The 19,603-nt window shown below is 44.7% G+C and overlaps 3 protein-coding genes across 3 annotated transcripts in view; 2 read left to right on the top strand and 1 right to left on the bottom strand.

Annotated features, from left to right (window-relative positions):
* Positions 1 to 5,218, top strand: part of LOC311338311 (ADP-ribosylation factor-like protein 8B-A) — a 56,951-nt gene extending 51,733 nt beyond the window's left edge. Inside the window, exon 7 of the mRNA XM_084463537.1 lies at positions 4,120 to 5,218. Within this exon, the coding sequence (XP_084319663.1) occupies positions 4,120 to 4,169 (50 nt within the window). The 3' untranslated portion in view covers positions 4,170 to 5,218. The remainder of the gene's footprint in view (positions 1 to 4,119) is intronic.
* A 694-nt stretch (positions 5,219 to 5,912) lies between these two features.
* edem1 (ER degradation enhancer, mannosidase alpha-like 1) lies at positions 5,913 to 15,665 on the top strand. Its single transcript, XM_084464006.1, has 12 exons — positions 5,913 to 6,493; positions 7,069 to 7,141; positions 7,960 to 8,063; positions 8,548 to 8,719; positions 9,016 to 9,199; positions 10,290 to 10,464; positions 10,856 to 10,976; positions 11,676 to 11,846; positions 12,237 to 12,310; positions 12,416 to 12,512; positions 12,871 to 13,050; positions 13,424 to 15,665. Exons 1-12 carry the CDS (start codon positions 6,024 to 6,026, stop codon positions 13,511 to 13,513), a joined length of 1,911 nt encoding a protein of 636 aa, XP_084320132.1. The 5' UTR covers positions 5,913 to 6,023; the 3' UTR covers positions 13,514 to 15,665.
* Positions 15,666 to 16,622: 957 nt separating this feature from the next.
* Positions 16,623 to 19,603, bottom strand: part of gnat1 (guanine nucleotide binding protein (G protein), alpha transducing activity polypeptide 1) — a gene marked incomplete at both ends in the record, with an annotated part of 3,182 nt that continues 201 nt past the window's right edge. The window contains 7 exons of the mRNA XM_084463806.1: positions 16,623 to 16,813; positions 16,920 to 17,073; positions 17,179 to 17,308; positions 17,798 to 17,926; positions 18,183 to 18,340; positions 18,476 to 18,617; positions 18,724 to 18,766. Of these exons, the coding sequence (XP_084319932.1) occupies positions 16,623 to 16,813; positions 16,920 to 17,073; positions 17,179 to 17,308; positions 17,798 to 17,926; positions 18,183 to 18,340; positions 18,476 to 18,617; positions 18,724 to 18,766 (947 nt within the window). The remainder of the gene's footprint in view (positions 16,814 to 16,919; positions 17,074 to 17,178; positions 17,309 to 17,797; positions 17,927 to 18,182; positions 18,341 to 18,475; positions 18,618 to 18,723; positions 18,767 to 19,603) is intronic.

Raw genomic sequence — 19,603 nt, 5'->3', positions numbered from 1 at the left:
GTTCTAAAAGGGGTGTGGTTGAAACCTCGAAAATAGTTAATTGCTCATATCAACGTCAAGTTGGACGCCTATGATGTTGGCCCCAATACAAAAGTTGTTCAGAATCAAATTCTGAACAAGATAAAGTCAACATATTTTCAAATGGGGCGTGGCATCGAAATGGGCGTGGCCTGACACTAAAATCGCCACAGTTCATAGACGCAATGTTTGATTTCAGCAGGACCGACTTAGTGGCCGTTAGGTACCAAAGTTCTAACTGCTCACCAAAAATTTCGTCGATTTAAAAAACAACATGGCCGCCAGAGCCTCAAAATCACTGTGCGGAGACCGTAATAGTTATGAATATGAAATTCACAGCACACGTGTAAACTGGTGCCGATAGCTCACATACCAAAATTCGTGTTTCTATTTTTTGTAGCGCCCCCTACAGGAACTTTAAAAAGCAGCCCCTGCGCCACGTTTCACCAATATGTATGAAACTCAGTATTCACGTACAATGTGCCCATACCTACAGAAAAGCCTCTTGGACCCATGCCCCAAACCCCACAGGAAGTCGGCTATTTGCATTTCTAATTTTCACTTTTGGCGGCCATTTTGAATTTTTTCACTTTTTTGCCTTGTGAACTCCTCCTAGGGAATTTATCGGATCTGCTTCAAAATTGGTCAGTACAGTCATGAAGTGGGGCTGAACCAAAATCGTGCTATTTGTGATTGTACGTTGAAGGGCGTGTCCGTGGCATGCCGTCAAAGTTGGCCATTTTTGAATTCCGTCGCCTTGTATTTGAACTAACTCCTCCTAGGGAATTTATCGGATCTGCTTCAAATTTGGTCAGTACAGTCATGAAGTGGTGCTGAACCAAAATCGTGCTATTTGGGACTGTACGTTGAAGGGCGTGTCCGTGGCGTGATGTCAAAGTTGGCCATTTTGAATGGAATTTCACTTTTTCGCATTGTATTTGAACGAACTCCTCCTAGGGAATTTATCGCATCTGCTTCACAATTGGTCAGTACAGTCATGAAGTGGTGCTGAACCAAAATCGTGCTATTTGTGACTGTACGTTGAAGGGCGTGTCCGTGGCGTGCCGTCAAAGTTGGCCATTTTTGAAATCCGTCGCCTTGTATTAAACTTACTCCTCCTAGGGAATTTGTATTTGAACTAACTCCTCCTAGGGAATTTATCGGATCTGCTTCAAAATTGGTCAGTACAGTCATGAAGTGGTGCTGAAACAAAATCGTGCTATTTGTGACTGTACATTGAAGGGCATGGCCGTGGCGTGCTGTCAAAGTTGGCCATTTTGAATGGAATACTTTCACTTTTTCGCCTTGTATTTCAACTAACTCCTCCTAGGGAATTTATCGGATCATTGATGTAGGGTTAATAATGTTAGTTAAAGTTGTTACAACATGTAATTCAGTTAAATGTGGTCTTACATGTTAATGTCAAAACAATCAGTAGGACACCACAGGGCACCTCTGCTTCTACAGATTACATAAATTTGCGAATTTTTTTTAAAACTGCGCTTTTTTAAAACTGTGCGCAGTGATGAACGGGACCTCGTGCCGGCTTGCGGCTGCGTCACGTGCGGTCCTAACATGTGCACATCTTGCCAGCACACATGTTACGACGGCACGTGACGCGGCCGCAAGCCGGCGCGATTTTTTTTTAAAACTGCGCTCAGTGATGAACGGGACCTCGTAGTGGCGGCTGCAAGCCGGCGCGAGGTCCCGTTCATCACTGCGCGCAGTTTTAATTATTATTCTTCTTCTTATTTTCCCTCATCTTCGACTGCATTTTTCCCCCCCTGCACATATTCTAAAACTCAAATTTTTTTGGTCCAATTGTGGGGACTGGTGAAAAATTTGATATTCTAGCCCTCAAATTCACATTCGCCCCTAGGTGGCGCTATAGCAACTGTTCAAAAGTGCAAACTTTGCACAAGCAGCACGCATCACCGGTTTGACCTACACTCATGAAATTTTGCACACATATGCATATCCTCATGATGAACAAAAAAGTCTCTTGAACTGAACACTTCCGGTAGCCATATTTTCCGCCATTTTGAATTTAGTTAAAAACAGTAAATTCCCCAAGGATCCCAGGTTTTTCGACTTTTACCAAAATCCTTTGGCACATATCATATATGGCCCATTATCTTCAATCTGACTTAAGGATTAGTCTGTACAATAAAGATTAGAGCACCAACGAGTTCTAAAAGGGGTGTGGTTGAAACCTCGAAAATAGTTAATTGCTCATATCAACGTCAAGTTGGACGCCTATGATGTTGGCCCCAATACAAAAGTTGTTCAGAATCAAATTCTGAACAAGATAAAGTCAACATATTTTCAAATGGGGCGTGGCATCGAAATGGGCGTGGCCTGACACTAAAATCGCCACAGTTCATAGACGCAATGTTTGATTTCAGCAGGACTGACTTAGTGGCCGTTAGGTACCAAAGTTCTAACTGCTCACCAAAAATTTAGTCGATTTAAAAAACAACATGGCCGCCAGAGCCTCAAAATCACTGTGCGGAGACCGTAATAGTTATGAATATGAAATTCACAGCACACGTGTAAACTGGTGCCGATAGCTCACATACCAAAATTCGTGTTTCTATTTTTTGTAGCGCCCCCTACAGGAACTTTAAAAAGCAGCCCCTGCGCCACGTTTCACCAATATGTATGAAACTCAGTATTCACGTACAATGTGCCCATACCTACAGAAAAGCCTCTTGGACCCATGCCCCAAACCCCACAGGAAGTCGGCTATTTGCATTTCTAATTTTCACATTTGGCGGCCATTTTGAATTTTTTCCACTTTTTTGCCTTGTATTTGAATGAACTCCTCCTAAGGAATTTATCGGATCTGCTTCAAAATTGGTCAGTACAGTCATGAAGTGGGGCTGAACCAAAATCGTGCTATTTGTGATTGTACGTTGAAGGGCGTGTCCGTGGCATGCCGTCAAAGTTGGCCATTTTTGAATTCCGTCGCCTTGTATTTGAACTAACTCCTCCTAGGGAATTTATCGGATCTGCTTCAAATTTGGTCAGTACAGTCATGAAGTGGTGCTGAACCAAAATCGTGCTATTTGGGACTGTACGTTGAAGGGCGTGTCCGTGGCGTGATGTCAAAGTTGGCCATTTTGAATGGAATTTCACTTTTTCGCATTGTATTTGAACGAACTCCTCCTAGGGAATTTATCGCATCTGCTTCACAATTGGTCAGTACAGTCATGAAGTGGTGCTGAACCAAAATCGTGCTATTTGTGACTGTACGTTGAAGGGCGTGTCCGTGGCGTGCCGTCAAAGTTGGCCATTTTTGAAATCCGTCGCCTTGTATTAAACTTACTCCTCCTAGGGAATTTGTATTTGAACTAACTCCTCCTAGGGAATTTATCGGATCTGCTTCAAAATTGGTCAGTACAGTCATGAAGTGGTGCTGAAACAAAATCGTGCTATTTGTGACTGTACATTGAAGGGCATGGCCGTGGCGTGCTGTCAAAGTTGGCCATTTTGAATGGAATACTTTCACTTTTTCGCCTTGTATTTCAACTAACTCCTCCTAGGGAATTTATCGGATCATTGATGTAGGGTTAATAATGTTAGTTAAAGTTGTTACAACATGTAATTCAGTTAAATGTGGTCTTACATGTTAATGTCAAAACAATCAGTAGGACACCACAGGGCACCTCTGCTTCTACAGATTACATAAATTTGCGAATTTTTTTTAAAACTGCGCTTTTTTAAAACTGCGCACAGTGATGAACGGGACCTCGTGCCGGCTTGCGGCTGCGTCACGTGCGGTCCTAACATGTGCACATCTTGCCAGCACACATGTTACGACGGCACGTGACGCGGCCGCAAGCCGGCGCGATTTTTTTTTAAAACTGCGCGCAGTGATGAACGGGACCTCGTAGTGGCGGCTGCAAGCCGGCGCGAGGTCCCGTTCATCACTGCGCGCAGTTTTAATTATTATTATTATTGTCATTATATATTTTTTTTCATAGTGTATAACCTATCATTGTATTCTATGCTTCCACAACTGACTCAAACAACAAGCCAACATAAAGGGCTTTATTATAAAAGGAAAGAAAGCTGACCAAATTGTCTCCATGCTCTCAGATATCACACTTCAGTGGCTCATCCAGCACTCAAAGTCCCGGAGGAGCTGAGAGAACAGGAAGTGTGACCAGCGCTGGTCGCCACCCCACCCCACGCTGCAATGGTGTACAGTCCTGGTCCGCAGTGCACTGTTAACCCTTCTGCTGGTATCCCCACGTTAGCCCTATTCTGTTAGCCTCCGGTTTCGGTAAGCTCCACCTCTTCACCCCTCTTCTGGTAATGTTAACCCCTTTGCTGTTATCCCCACATGTTAGCCCCTCTGCTGTATCCCCACATGTTAGCCCCTCTGCTGTATCCCCACATGTTAGCCCCTCTGCTGTATCCCCACATGTTAGCCCCTCTGCTGTATCCCCACATGTTAGCCCCTCTGCTGTTATCCATCTTCTGTTAGCCCCAATTCTGTTAGCCCCAGTTATTTTCGTTTGTCACCATATTGTATGTAAACCTGAAACACAAATGTTTGTTCTTGATACAGTGCGGAAATTAAGTTTGCATTAGGCCGCTATTTGCGGTACAGCTCTACCTGAGATGGATTCACCTTCCTAGGCATGGGCCACTTAGCCAGCTGTTTATCCTAGAGCTAGAATTGTGTATCTTAAAATGAATGGTATGGTACAAGGAAACCATAGAATATTATCTGGACCCTCAAGTGTGATGTCATGATGAAGGAAGTGGACTTTGGAGAATCTCCATTTGATCATGCTATTTTGTGTCATCCAATCTCCCTTCCTGTTCTCTCAGTTGTTTTTTTGGGTTACCCTCAAGGTCATTTAAAAAAAAGAGGAACGAGTGCATTAAAGATGGTTGTTAGCCGAGCAGGTATGTGTAAATATCTAGCTTAAAATGTTTTTTAAGCGTGTGAGATATGTGTGTTCTATTTAAAGTTTGAATGTACAGAAGGCTGGACGTTGGATGTGTGTCAAGTGTGTGTGGTTCACATTGCGCCTGGCGGAGTCATGTTGTGCGGTCCTGCAGCCGAGAGGGGGCAGAATCTGAAGTGCCTTGGGCAGCATCTCCCCTCGGAGCACAGCAGCCTGCAGTTTTTGCCTAACAGGTCAAAATACCACTACAATGTATTCATGAAATAAAAGGGCATGCTTTTTAATTTAGTTGTTGACTTCTTTTTCAATGTGCATATGTGTGCCAACCGGTCCGGAAGGGTTCGACTCCCAGCTCACTGAATCACATTTCATTTGGTTGATCAATGAAAGCCGCCTCAAGTTTTTAAAAGCCGAAGCAACTAAAACTTCTTCCCGTTTTAAGGGCATGCTTACATGCGTATTTCTTCTATTTACCAGAGACAATATCTACATAAATTGATATGTATTTAATCAAAATTGAACAACCTTGGGGGTATTCTATTTTTTCTTTTGCTGATTTAGTCCTTTTCCTATTTCATTCATGAACTGCCATTGAAATTGCAAACCTCAATAGTAAAATAGTCGACTGGAAGTTATTTCAAGGATCAATTCCCATTAGACTGTCGTTTTCGTTCAAATCGGCATCCCTTGCATGTAGTCTCACGAACCAACACTGCATTTAAAACACATTTTTTGCATTTAAAACACTTTCTTTCTTGTGGCTGTTTCCTATTGGCCTACATTACTGCACTCAAATTTGCCACGATACCCAAACCAGACCCAAACACGACATGTCATGTGATGATTGACACGTTGGTAACCAATGATAGAGCCTATGAGGGTTTCGGTGGGGCGTGACGACACTACCGAGAAGCCAATCACACTCCTAACATGGCCTGACGCCATTGTTGACAGGAAGCGTACTGGAGCCGGAGCAGCTAGCTCGATCAGACCTTTGCCGATCCAAAGTTTCATTAACGCACGTCTTTTTGAACGTTTGTAAGGCCGAATAATAATGATTGGTGAGAACGAACCGAGGAAAAGATGCAATGGAGGTCAATAGTAGTCGGTCTGGTCGTGTTGAGGCTGTCTCTCAGCTGTGTGGTGTGGCTCGCGTTTGGACTTGGACATAATGTGAGCTGGGGCTTTAACTTCCCTCTGAATTTCAACCTGCATACTTTGGATCTTAAGCTATTCAAAGACGAAACGGAGGCTTTTAAGGGTAATTCGTGGTCTCAGCGAATACCGAGTGGTAAGTATGACGAGCCACGGACCTCCTGTCCAAAGATTGGAGAAGACTCTCCTCAGAGGTCCTACATGAACTTCTATGATGGGAATAAGGACGAGTACGTCAAGCGGTACAACACCTTTCCCGATACGCTGAAAGCCGAAATGAAAGCCCAGGCAAAAGACATGTTCTATTTTGGATACGACAATTACATGAAATATGCCTTTCCCGAAGACGAGCTCAATCCAATTGATTGTCAGGGCCGAGGACCAGACGTCCTGAACCCGTGAGTCCTATTATTTATCTACAATGAGCAGTCCTATTATTTATCTACAATGAGCAGTCCTATTAAGATATACAATAAGGGGCTCTAGTATTGATCTTAAATGAGTAGTCCTTTAATCGATCTACAATCAGAAGTCCTATTATTGAAATATAATAAGCAGTCCTACGCAACGCTTTACAGCCACCGTGATAACCCTTGTCATTCTCTTTTAAATGTTCATCTCACACACACACACACACACACACACACACACACACACACACACACACACACACACACACACACACACACACACATTACTTTTGCAATCTTTGGTGACAGTGAATAAACTCGTGCATGTATACACCACACTACATAATGGAAATTATCTCGAGTCTGCACGACATGGAAACCCATATATAACATATAGGCAACAGCGACCCTTGTATATAAGTCTAAAAGCGTTTTGGTCTCACATTGCTGGCACATTTTTGGTTACTCCTGCTGGGGTTCTGTTTAGCTTCTTTAATGTCATGTACCGCTGCTTCTATGCCAGCAGAGTGCCACCAATGTTTGTTTCACTGCTGTCATTTCAGGTCAAACATCAACATAAATGATGTTTTGGGGAACTACTCGTTGACATTGATTGACACCCTAGACACATTACTGGTAATCTGTCTAACGCAGAGTTTTTGTTATACTTCTAATGTTACTGTAATGTATCTGTATCCTTGATTAGAATCTAGAGAAAACGATGAGCTGAATTGCACAAGTCTAACAGGTACTTTTAAAAATAATATATTATGGAGCTAATTTTTATATTGTTCCTTAGCAGGGCTCATCAGTGCCTTTCATTGGCTGGCCTTTCCACAGCTATGTTACATTATCATCGACAAGGCTATGCTGTTGCTGTGTGATTCTCACACGTTTGTTTTCTGATCCAGTGATCTAGTCTAGTGCACTATCATGGGATAGGAAGTTTCTGCTATAACCATCAATTGTAGTTTCTTTGAAAGGCAGGATAACTTCTTACACTCTTAAACTTGCAAACATATTTAAACCCACAATTATGGGCTTTCCTTTCCATTTAGACGTTTAAAAGAATAACAATGGAAACATTTACATTCTCTGCCTTTGCCTTCATCTAAAGTTACTTTGTTAAAGTGATATGAAAAGCAAAACAACAAAAGATATTTACTTGAAATAACCCAAATATCCTGTTGTGTTCTGAAGCAGGTAGGTTATGGGAGTTGGTAACTCTTGTTAATCTGTTAACCATCAATGCCAGGGTCACAATCAAAACAGCAAAACTAAAGCCATTAATCAATATCAATATTAAAATGGCAAGCACACTTTGAACATTATAAAGTCGTAAGGTTCACAGGTTGGTGAAGCCTAACATGTCCTGTGTACAGGGGTGTTTTGAATAATGCACTGGCTTGACCATATTGTATCAGTTCTGTACATGTTCTCTATCCTCTTCCAAGGTCCTTGGTAACATCACAGAGTTCCAAAGAGCTGTGAAGCTGGTTATAGACACGGTCTCCTTCGATAAGGACTCCACCGTGCAGGTCTTTGAGGCGAACATCAGGTAGTCCATTTCTGTCCTGTCAAATGTCATACTTTCCTGTAACATCAGTTTAGCTACAGGTGCTTTTAGTCAACATTCAAAGTAGCCTCATAGCCAAGACTACTTAAATGAACAATTCCAATCTTTTTTGGCCAACGAAGATGCATGACACAAATGAAAGGACTTCAAATTCATGACTCAAACAATTCCTGGCAGAAGTTGCTGAAATGAAACAATTGGTTTTATCTCTGTATTTTATAATTTTTATATATATATATATATATAATGATTTGTTTGTTGATTTGGCCAAACGTGACAAAACACATTATCGGTTAGCCTATTTTTGCATACTTTGACAATCTGACACAAGGAATTAAGGCTATATTTACAAACGGCCACCCTTCAAGCGCAGTTGTCACAGATGTGATCTCTTTGTTAGTAATGCATCCTCGGTGTCTTATCTCCTTGGTGTCATGTAATGTTTCTGAGACGTCTTCACTCCCAGGATCCTGGGCAGCTTGATCTCCTCCCACATCCTGCTGACCGACCCCAAGCACCCGTTTGGCGATGTTGGCATCGAAGGCTACGACAACGAGCTCCTCCACATGGCCCACGACCTGGCCGTGCGCCTGCTGCCCGCCTTCGAGAACACTATCACAGGCATTCCTTACCCCAGGGTGAGCCACCCCACCTCTCTGCTTATACTCAAGCTGGTGGTTAGCTAGCTAGCAGTATGGGCAGTCGGCGGGCTAAGCTACCAACACGTTGTACCTATCCTGGGTTGGGGGTTAGCACATTGTCAAACATTGTCAGATTGTGACCTGTTGTTTTGTTGTTTATTGACAAGAAGTTGCAGTTGCATAAATGGAAGAAACGTCTTTCACACTCACACCTTGAAATGATAATGCCGCCTTTAGTTTCAGCATTCTTTGGTTCACTTTTTAAACCCCCCCCCCCCCCCTTCCCCCCCCAGGTGAACCTGAAGACGGGGGTGCCGGTGGACAGCATCAACGAGACCTGCACGGCGGGCGCCGGCTCCCTGCTGGTGGAGTTCGGGATCCTGAGCCGCCTGCTGGGGGACTCCACGTTCGAGTGGGTGGCCCGGCGCGCCGTCCGGGCCCTGTGGAGCCTGAGGAGCAAGGAGACCGGCCTGCTAGGTCAGAGTAAGGGTGGAGGCTAAGGGTGGATGCTAAGGGTGGATGCTAAGGGTTGAGGCTAAGGGTGGCGGCTAAGGGTTGAGCCTGGGCCTGCGGTGGCTGGTGAACTTGCTGCCTCTGACCTAAAGGAATGAGCTTTGATAAATGTATAACTTTATTATAAATAGTATTTGATTCGATTTTCCAGGTTCAGAAACTAGAAAAAATAAAACTAGATCAAATATAATGAGGTAAAATATATATAATCATAAATGTAAGATTATATATTTAAGCAATCGATCACGACAGGCTGTGGTATACGGTCATTATACCACAGTTAAGGGGCGTTGTCCGTCCCCACGCGCAGCGGAGGGACGGCTGAGCGTATACCACTGACTGAAGTGATCTATTGCTTTTATAAAACGGTTACGTAAATATGGCGAAATGAAAGTCATAGACACCCTCAATTTTGAAAAAGCGAGAAAGTCGGAAAAGCATTTTTTTTAACAAATACAAAAAAGTAGTCCCTCCTGACGCCTGCAAAGCGCGCGGCAGTTGCTATGCAACACACTGTAGCGTCCTTCAGAGAGAAGGCTAGGCTAGAGACGGTAGCTTGGTTCGCCGGCAATTTAGCCTTCTATCAAGTTCACTCACCGTGTGCCTATTGCTTTACAACATTTCCACCCTCTCCAGCAATCAACATATTTTTAGGCTTCAGTGAACTATGCTATTGCTTTTATATATAAATAAACAACAGTTAGAGTTAGGCGCAGAGTGATACTGAACTCTGTAAACTGAATGGGCGTCATAGCTGTGTGTATACGCTCATTATACAACAGTTAGAGTTAGGCGCGGAGTGATAGTGAACTCTGTAAACTGAAAGGGCGTCATAGCTGTATGTATACGCTCAATATACAACAGTTGGGAACCAATCAGATTGTTTGATTTAAGCCACCCGTTTTATAAATATATATATATATAATTATATAATATAGCTGTTTCTTCTGGTATGAAACTTAGTTTTCTCTCCTCTCTCTCTCTCTCTCTCTCTCTCTCTCTGTCTCTCTCTCTCTCTCTCTCTCTCTCTCTCTCTCTGATCCCCAACCTGCAGGCAACATTGTGAACATCCAGACAGGCCAGTGGGTGGGCAAGCAGAGTGGCGTGGGCGCGGGCATGGACTCCTTCTACGAGTACCTCCTCAAGTCCTACATCCTGTTTGGGGAGAAGGAGGACTACAGGATGTTCCAGGCTGCCTACGAGAGCATCCAGAGCCACCTGAGAAGAGGGTGAGCCCAGGAATCACCTGACACACACGCCATGAGTGGAACCCTTTAACCTGAGATCCTGGCTGTACGAATGGAAGTCGTTGTTATTATTGTTTAGCAAATAGTGTATTTCAGAACCATTATTTTACAATTTGAATGCTCGCAGCAGCAGCCTTTTTGGTTTTTGATTTGGATTAGTATAATCTTGTTTTCTGATTCATTGATTTGTTTACCAATTTGAATACCTTTTTTTTGGATGTATCAAGCAAATGGACCTCTCTCAATGCCATTCATGACTGAATTCCTAATCCTAAGAGAAACACATTTCTGGAAACGGTCTGCGTTTCCTGGTGATTAGTTTTGGGCAGCCTCATGGAGGAAGCAGCGCTGAGTGACAGTCTTCTCTTCCCAGGAGAGAGTCGTGTAATGAAGGAGAGGGCGACCCACCCCTCTATGTTAACGTGAACATGTTCAGCGGGCAGATCATGAACACCTGGATCGACTCCCTGCAGGCCTTCTTCCCAGGTCTCCAGGTGAGTGTGTGTCAACACCCAGTGGACAATCAGCATCACTACCGGTGTTGCTGCGTGTGCTGCGATAGGGTTGGTCGGCTCTCAGGACTTGATTACACGTGTGTTTTTAGCAAGGCTGAGTTTAAGTGGCATAGCGACAACATTTATGTTATCAATTCATCGCCCGTTACTTCTAGAGTTTTTGCACTTGCACCTTTCCAAAATGATTCTGTAAAATACTCACAAATATTGTGTTTCTTCCAGCATTCTGCCGTAATTGCTCTCACAATAACATGCTAGCTTTTAGCGGTTTCTAGTTTTTGAAGCCTTGTCTAAAATACCAGCTGAGTGATCCCCTTGCAGTAGGGTTGGGCCTACCTCACGATAATTAGTCACTGAACACTGAATCGTTTGATAAAGAGTCAGTCACCAAATTGTACCGGTAATACCAATCACTTCCACACGGTGGCAGCCCGTGTCTAAAGTGGAACATAATGAGTGAAACATAACTGTAAGTTACCCCCACGTGGGAAGCTGGCAAAAACATAAGTATAATTTAAATTCGCCAGAACATCTCATAAACACAAATGCCAGTAGTTGGTTCGTAGAAAATGAAACCGGTATAAGCTTGCACGCCGCGCCAACACCGGTTATACAGGAAAACCGCCCCGCCCTTCCACGCATTGACCCAGCACGTCGCACGCGACCTGCGTTCCCTAGGTGCTGAGCGGCGACGTGGAGAACGCCATCTGCCTCCATGCCTTCTACTACGCCATCTGGAGGCGGTACGGCGCGCTGCCCGAGAGATACAACTGGCAGCTGCAGGCCCCCGACGTGCTCTTCTACCCCCTCAGGCCCGAGCTGGTGGAGTCCACCTACCTGCTCTACCAGGTGAGGAACACAGCGCCGCGCCGCCGCTCGGACCGGAGGAGAACGGGGGTTCACTGGGGTCTGTTAAAGGTGACATGTTGTTATACCACCAGGGGGTGTGGGGGTGATTAGCTGTTACAAGCCGTTTTGAAAATCGGCCTCTTCTGACATCACAGGTGGGCGTGTCCACCTAGATGTGTGACGGACAGATGAGCAACGTTTGCTACAGTCCGCCGGGTGGACTGATCTATCCAGCACACATCTAGGTGGACACGCCCACTTGTGATGTCAGAAAAGGCAGATTTTTCGAAACGGCTTGTGACGGCTACTCACACTCACACCTGGTGGCGTCACATGTCACCTTTTGAGACGGGGAAATGAGGCGCTCTTTTTTTCCTCTCTTCAACTCAGGCGACAAAAAACCCGTTCTACCTTCATGTCGGAATGGATATCCTCCAAAGCCTGGAGAAGAACGCCAAAGTCAGGTACATTTTTGAGCCACGTCCTCTCGTCCTTTCGTCGCCGATGACATCCGTCTGCGTTTTGATGCGGAGGGTTCTAAGCTGAGGTGTGTGTGTGTGTGATTGCAGATGTGGCTATGCAACTCTCCACCACGTCGTGGACAAGTCCAAAGAAGATCGGATGGAAAGCTTCTTCCTCAGCGAGACTTGCAAATACCTTTATTTGGTGCGTTCTATTTCATCTCGATTCCAATTTTTTTTTTTTTATAGCCCTTAATCACAGGGACCGTCTCGAAGGGCTGAACAGTCCTTGTGACACTTCGCCCAGTCACTAGGCAGTCACTAGGCAGTCATCACTAGGCAGTCACTAGGCAGTCATCACTAGGCAGTCACTAGGCAGTCATCACTAGGCAGTCATCACTAGGCAGTCATCACTAGGCAGTCACTAGGCAGTCACTAGGCAGCAGTCACTAGGCAGTCACTAGGCAGCAGTCACTAGGCAGTCATCACTAGGCAGTCACTAGGCAGCAGTCACTAGGCAGTCACCCGGCGCATTGAAAATAACTTGAGCACTTCTTTTGCAGCTCTTTGATGAGGACAACCCGCTGCACAAGTCCGAGAACAAGTACATCTTCACCACCGAGGGCCACATTGTGCCGATAGACCAGCGCTTCAGGGAGAAACAGTGGGAGGACCTCTTCCCCGGGGAGGGAGGAGAGACGCCCGAGGAGGAGCCCCAGAATCCGCCTAGCAACACCAGCAACGTAAGGCGTGAGCCATTTTCACCCGACACGTTCGCTTGCCATGTTAGCCTTTAGCCATGTTAGCAGTTAACCGTGTTAGCTCGCCATGTTAACCTTTAGCCGTGTTCACCTGACACGTTAGCCTTTAGCCATGATCATCTGTCAGTTTAGCCTTTAGCCATGTTAGCTTACCATGTTAGCCTTTAGCCGTGTTCACCTGTCATGTTAGCCTTTAGCCGTGTTATCCTGCAATGGTAGCATCTAGGCATGTTTACCGCTGCGATTAGTCATACTTCATAATACATGGACAGAAACGTGACTTTTTCGGCGTTGCCCATAACACGTTTCTTAAGGTGGCTCCGCGTTGATCTCCCCTCTCTCCTCTCTTCTGCAGTGTGGCCGGATCCCCGATGCGCGGCGCTTTGCTCTGCCCCTGAAGAGCGTCTACATGAGGCAGATAGACCACATGGTCGGTCTGTTCTGAGCCTGCAGAAGAGCAGCGCCCCGGCCACGTCCTAGTGTTGCCCCCCCTGCCTGTCTTGAGTGTGGGCCGCGTATGTGCAGAAGGGATTCCCTGTTTTAACACTTTTTCTACTCTCCTGATGAGCTCAGGTCCAAGGTAGTAAAGTATGGTGCCAAACGAGTCGTGGCAATTGATTGTACTTCATTTGCTTATTATTTTTTTCTTTCTGTATTGATTAAAGTGTTTAGCGTCTTGACTCGAATAGAGAGAGACAATTGTGGAACGTTGTGGGAATTGTACTTCCAAGTTTTAAACTGTGACCAACCGAAGTTGTTGTGGTGGTTTTTATAAGAGCGACTTTTTTCGTAATGAACAAACTAATGGCACGTCGATCACATGGACCTTGGAGCTCATGGAGTGTTTACGTTTACACACGCACGCGCACACACACACACACACACACACACACACACACACACACACACACACACACACACACACACACACACACACACACACACACACACACACACACACACACACACACACACACACACACGCGCACAGAGAGACAATACCAATACCAGTTACAGAACTGTCCTGACGTCACACTATCGTGAGTGCCTCACTGCTGTGTATTGTGCTCTTGAAGAGACACATCTAGGTGTATTGGATTTGGTGCCTCAATCTGGGCTTTTTTTTTTTTTTTTTACATTTTATTAATTAAATTAAAGACAATTCTTGGTCTTAAACACCTCCCTGAGATAACTTTCTAATGTCCCCACTAGAACAACAGAGTAGTTCATACACAGACTTGGTTCCACTACTGTGCACCTTTTTTATTTAATTCTGTGTACCTCGTGTACTACAATATGCTGTCTGTGCTAGGAGTTCTTTATGCAATAGGTAAAGTTAGGTGTGGGGCAGAATGGGACACTTTTTGTTTTTCTGAAACCTAAGATGACCTCAGATTTTCTATGGTGGTTGTGGAATATACGTATAAAAACAAAACCCTTTTTTTTTTTGTTGCATGCATGCACATCTCAGGCTGCTGATTACTTGACGTCTTGCAGTAGGCCAACTGATGTATCTTAACCATAGGAGAGGGAGGTCTAGGGGGACCTGTACTATTGTTGAAGTGCCTTAAACATTTTTTAAGCCCCTTCCAGAGCTCATTCACTGTTGTTTGATATTGATGATTGATTTTGCAGTTTTTTTCAGCCACTATTTATTTTCCACAATGGCATTCATCATTCCATACTTAACAAACAGTACTCCTAATGTTTATGGAATTACGCTCCTTCCTTCTTAGAACACAACAGAAAAAGCCATAGAGTGTATATTTTTGATATAAGTTGACCAGGCACAGCTTTCGCCTCATGTGGTAATCTTTGTCATTGTTTTTCCGATTTGTAAAGTGGTATACTAGCACCTAAGCATGGAGGCGTCAGGCTGCAGAGAAGTCATCAGTTAATATATCTATTTTATCCTCGCTAAATTGTGCAACATGATGTCCATTGTGTGTAATGTGGTAAGAACTCAGGGCATAAAAGAGTAATCTCGTCCATAAACAACTGTCTTAAAGGTGCGCTCTTGCCAGAGGTTTCATTCTGTTGTTCTTTTGAGCGCTGTAGCTATTTATGTTCTTACTTTCCAAAACGTTTGTCTTGGGTCAAAACAAAGCACTCGATTCAAGTATTTACATTTCTCTGCACTTTGGGTGTTTGACATTTGTATTGGCTGGTGTTTTCAAGTATAAACGCTCTTGTAACTGAACGTGTCATCGATGTACAGCTACACCAAATCTCAAGTATTGGGTAATAGGGGTCTTGAGTTGTTAGTCCACCAGATAATCCCCATTCAACATTACAGATTGAACCCTTGTAGGTCCACCCACTGAAGGCTTAGCTCAGACCGTTCATCTCAACCATGTCAAAACAAAACAGTCTTCCGGTGTTGAACTTGTGGTTTAGGATCAGTCTGTTCAGTTCTTCCAATCTGAATAGTATGTACGAGTTCTGAGATGACTACACATTCTCTTTCATAATTGCCAGGTTCCCTTTGAACTCAATCCTAACTGTTCACTTTACACTTCAAAGCATTACATTTTTTGAATGTCAGGAAAATGTTGTGGAACAAAATGCAATGGAATTAATAAATGGCAAATAATGAACCATGGAATTGCTATCTTGCGTTTTTATTAGTTAAAAATGTAACAGTCTTCTAGAGAAGCTTTAATCCAGTTTTACTGGTCTCATTTCTGTACAATATTCTTTTGCTCAATGGCCTGTTTTTGAGATGTAACAAAGATGTAACAAACCAAACACGAGTTCACTAACAGCAACGTGGTGCTCGTCATATCGTTCACGTCCGTTGACACCTCAAACCTGTCCAGGTCGGTGGTTGCATTCAACTTTTAGAGCTGACAGGACACACACATTTTGGATCCTAATCTTACTTGTCTACACTGTGGCTTAAACTGTTCCCTGATATGTTCCTTTTTTTTTTTAAAATATACAATCAGTTTCTACAGCTAAATCATGGTCTAAAACCTAATGGATGATGCAAGTGCATTGGCAGGTGGTGGTGCCATCTGGCTTCGCCTCGTGGGCCTGTTACTGGGGTACAAAGAGGATGCATGTTGCCTGACGTCTATTCCTGTTAGTTGGGAGAGGAACAATGAGTTAACTGTATGCAGAATATGTGGGGTCTTGCCTACATCTTGCTGTAATTGTAAATAAATCACTGTAATAAAGTATTCCTACGGTATTTCAGACCTAAAGGGCATTTTTACACAAGTGTTCTGCACACTATATCCTCTGACTTTGGAGCTGTCTCTCGGTCTTGAGACCCCTCAAGTCTGTGGTCAAAGCTATTAGATTAAAAAAAAATAATAAATGGATGCACGCTGCAACTGCCAATGGCGGAATTAGGAGGGATCTTATCTTGGTCCGCATTGGTACTCAATATATGTCCAGCGATGAACGTTCAGATTCGGGAGCATAATGAGGAAGGGGGCGGGGCTGCAGGGAGAGAGGGGTGAGAGTCAATACTGGGCCTGGTTCGGATCCAGAATCAATAACGAGAGAAGGAGGCTCCTTTACTCACCTGGTGGTTTGAAAGGCGGCTCTTAGAAGAGGCCGCAGTCTTTCAGGTTCTCCTTGATGATGATGTCGGTGACGGCGTCAAACACAAACTTGACGTTCTCCGTGTCCGTTGCACAGGTCATGTGGGAGTAGATTTCTTTGATGTCTTTACGCAGGTTGAGATCCAGGAACTGCAATTTGATGTAGTGACCCGCGTCTTCGTATGTGTTGGGACCTTGATGGGAAATGTTGAAAAGGCAAAGGGATCAAAAAAATGGTGTTGTCGGTTTTTCCAGTTGGAAACGCAATATGTTGCTGGTGTGTGCTTGTCGTGAACTCACCATCATATTCAGGGAAGCACATGTTCAGGTGAGCTTTCTTGATCTTCTCAATGAACACATCTTTCTTGTTGAGGAAGAGAATGAGTGAGGTGGCTGCGAAGTAGCGGTGGTTGCAGATACTGTTGAACAAGTGCAAACTCTCGTGCATTCGGTTCTGAAAGAAAACAAGCCCACGAGATTCAGTAACAGCCGAGGTCATGCAGGAAATGACGATCACGTCGTGACGTGAGTGAGTTGTTTCTGTGCCCTCTTCTCTTACCACTTCGTCGTCCTCCACCAGCACCATGTCATAAGCACTCAAAGCAGCGATGAAGATGATACAGGTCACACCTTCGAAGCAATGGATCCACTTCTTCCTCTCAGACCGCTGACCACCCACGTCGAACATTCTGCAGAGAGGAAACCGTGACATGGAATCACTTGACCCCATTTTTTTTGGGTACCCCATAAGCCCGGTAGAGGAGCTTACTCACCACTGAACTGAGCTTATGGCCGTTTCTCAATTCGCGTTCTCGTGTGTTCTCGTGTACTTGTGTTCTCGATAAACGTCATCAGTGGTAGCCCAAGCACTGTTCCAATTCCAAGTACGCGAGAACGCGAGTACTGTCGTAAAACCCGGAAGTGTTCTCGATGCGTTCTCGATGAGGCCGTTCTACCGAGGACGCATCGGAGGTGACTCGTGTGGACTTAGGACCGTTAAATATCCCAGAATGCATCATCGAGTCCGCTGCTGTTCCAGTTGCAGGTGCGTACTCGCGTTCTCGGAAGTCTGTACTTGAAAGTCCGGACTTGCCAAGTACGTACTTCCAAGTCCGCGAGAACGTAGTCCGCATACTTGGTATTGAGAAACGGCCTATGTCATGGATGGATCTCCTCACCTGAAGTGAAGATCTTTATGGGAGAACGTGGTCTCGATGATGCCGGTGGTTTTCACTCGGGAGCGCAGCACGTCCTGCTCCGTAGGAATGTAGCCGGGCTGAACCAGCCTCTCCAGGTCATTCAGATAGCTGTGAGGAGAACCCCAAGCTGTGACATCAACAATGCTCTTTGGTTTGCAAGAAAAAATGCCACAAAAGTGCCCTCGGAACTGACACTACCACAAATGAAACACTGTGATGAGTACTAGTGTTACAGTACTAGGGTACTGTATGAAGGCCATAACAGTGTTCTTGTCTAGTGAACATGTCAAGGCCCTTAAAGGGCAATTTTTCACCATTTTCCCTCAAGTGGTCTGTGCCAGCCACTGGCTCGGAGTTCACTTACTATCCAGCAGAGTCGTTGAGCTGGTATTCCGAGGCCCTATCGAAGCTGGCCTGGATGCCCGGGTCCTTCCACAGGCGAATGATGATGTCCGCCATCTCCTTGGGCATGGAGCCCTCTTCGATGGTGTCGGCAAGATGCATGAGCTTCCTGGCATCGTCCTGCATGGGAGAGAGCAGACAGACAGACCCCACGGCACACACTGTGAGTGGATGCACTCATAAGACACACACACACACACACACACACCTTGGCAGACCATGTATTGATTTGGGTCACAAACAACAAACACCTACCTGCTGATCCTGGTGACCAAAGTTAATGTTGAGTGTGGTCATGGCCTTCACGACAGCCATGATGGACTGGAGGGTGTTGCTGTAGATGATGACGACGAACTCCATACACTCCTCAAGGGAATAACCATCTTTGTGGATAATTCTGTGGAACAAAGGGAAACATGACTTGGAGGTTATGTTCGGCCAACAAGGGACTTGACACTTGACATCAAGTGTTACAGGAGGGCCGGGTGGGCAGAGCGTCTTACTTCATCTGTTTGACGATGGTGCTTTTCCCAGACTCTCCGGCACCTATGGGGGACACAGTGAGGTGTACACAAGACTAACTGATGAAACTGTAAAGGCGAATCATGTCCAGTTGAAAACATTTCTGCATACATTTAAAATTGTGAGCAGTACCTTTCCCATAGGATATTAGGAGTAGAGGTTAACTTGGATATCCTCAGAAGAGGTGCAGATTTGTTTAAAGGGACACCTCAGCTGAAGTATTAACCAGATTAGAACCATAATACTGCGTTGTTGTTGCACTGTGGAATCAGTCCCAGACACTTTAGAGGCTGATAGCGGGGGCATATTGTCTTTCAGTGATGTTCCTTATTAGCTGGTCACCGTAGCACCAATGTAAAAACTATTATCTTCTCTTACTTTCCAATAATTATGTTAACTTTAATAGAGGTATGCATTGTTTAATGGTGCAGTGGTGACAGAGGTGTATGCATCCTCAGCTCTGTGGGTTCCAAGGGATTAGGAAGGGATTGCCCTGAGCAACGCTTTAAGTGTCTTATCAATGCAATGACAGTGGTGATTAAGATTACCTCACTCCTTGTCCTCACCATCATGTACGTGCCACTTCGTCAATAAAAATTGGCATGATGTGTATTTGTCTTGACTTTTGAAGAAACTGCCGTCTGTATCTTTTCAAAGCCTGAACATCCACCAACTTGTTTGTGGCGCACACTTCCATTTCTACTACGAGTTGAACTCTACTACTACTACAGAAATCCAAATCCCATCAAACAGAAACAACACAATATGAACTGTGTCCCATGGAATAAAACATGCTCCATAGTTCTCCTGTCCAGCCGAAACAAGGGAAGACCTCATCCCCAATAGCATCCAACAGGCTCT

Source organism: Micromesistius poutassou (genome assembly GCF_964030765.1).
Source record: "Micromesistius poutassou genome assembly, chromosome: 2".
In the NCBI taxonomy this organism is placed as follows: Eukaryota; Metazoa; Chordata; class Actinopteri; order Gadiformes; family Gadidae; genus Micromesistius; species Micromesistius poutassou.
Note: the sequence above shows the minus strand (reverse complement) of the source record. Positions and strands in the feature narration are given on the sequence as shown.

What these genes read in the sequence shown, in the direction of transcription:
- edem1 (XM_084464006.1), top strand. Translation starts at nt 6,024, where the DNA reads ATGCAATGGAGGTCAATAGTAGTCGGTCTGGTCGTGTTGAGGCTGTCT. An exon ending in CCTTCTTCCCAGGTCTCCAG is followed by an intron (nt 10,977 to 11,675) that starts GTGAGTGTGTGT and finishes TGCGTTCCCTAG; the next exon opens with GTGCTGAGCGGCGACGTGGA. An exon ending in CGCCTAGCAACACCAGCAAC is followed by an intron (nt 13,051 to 13,423) that starts GTAAGGCGTGAG and finishes TCTCTTCTGCAG; the next exon opens with TGTGGCCGGATCCCCGATGC.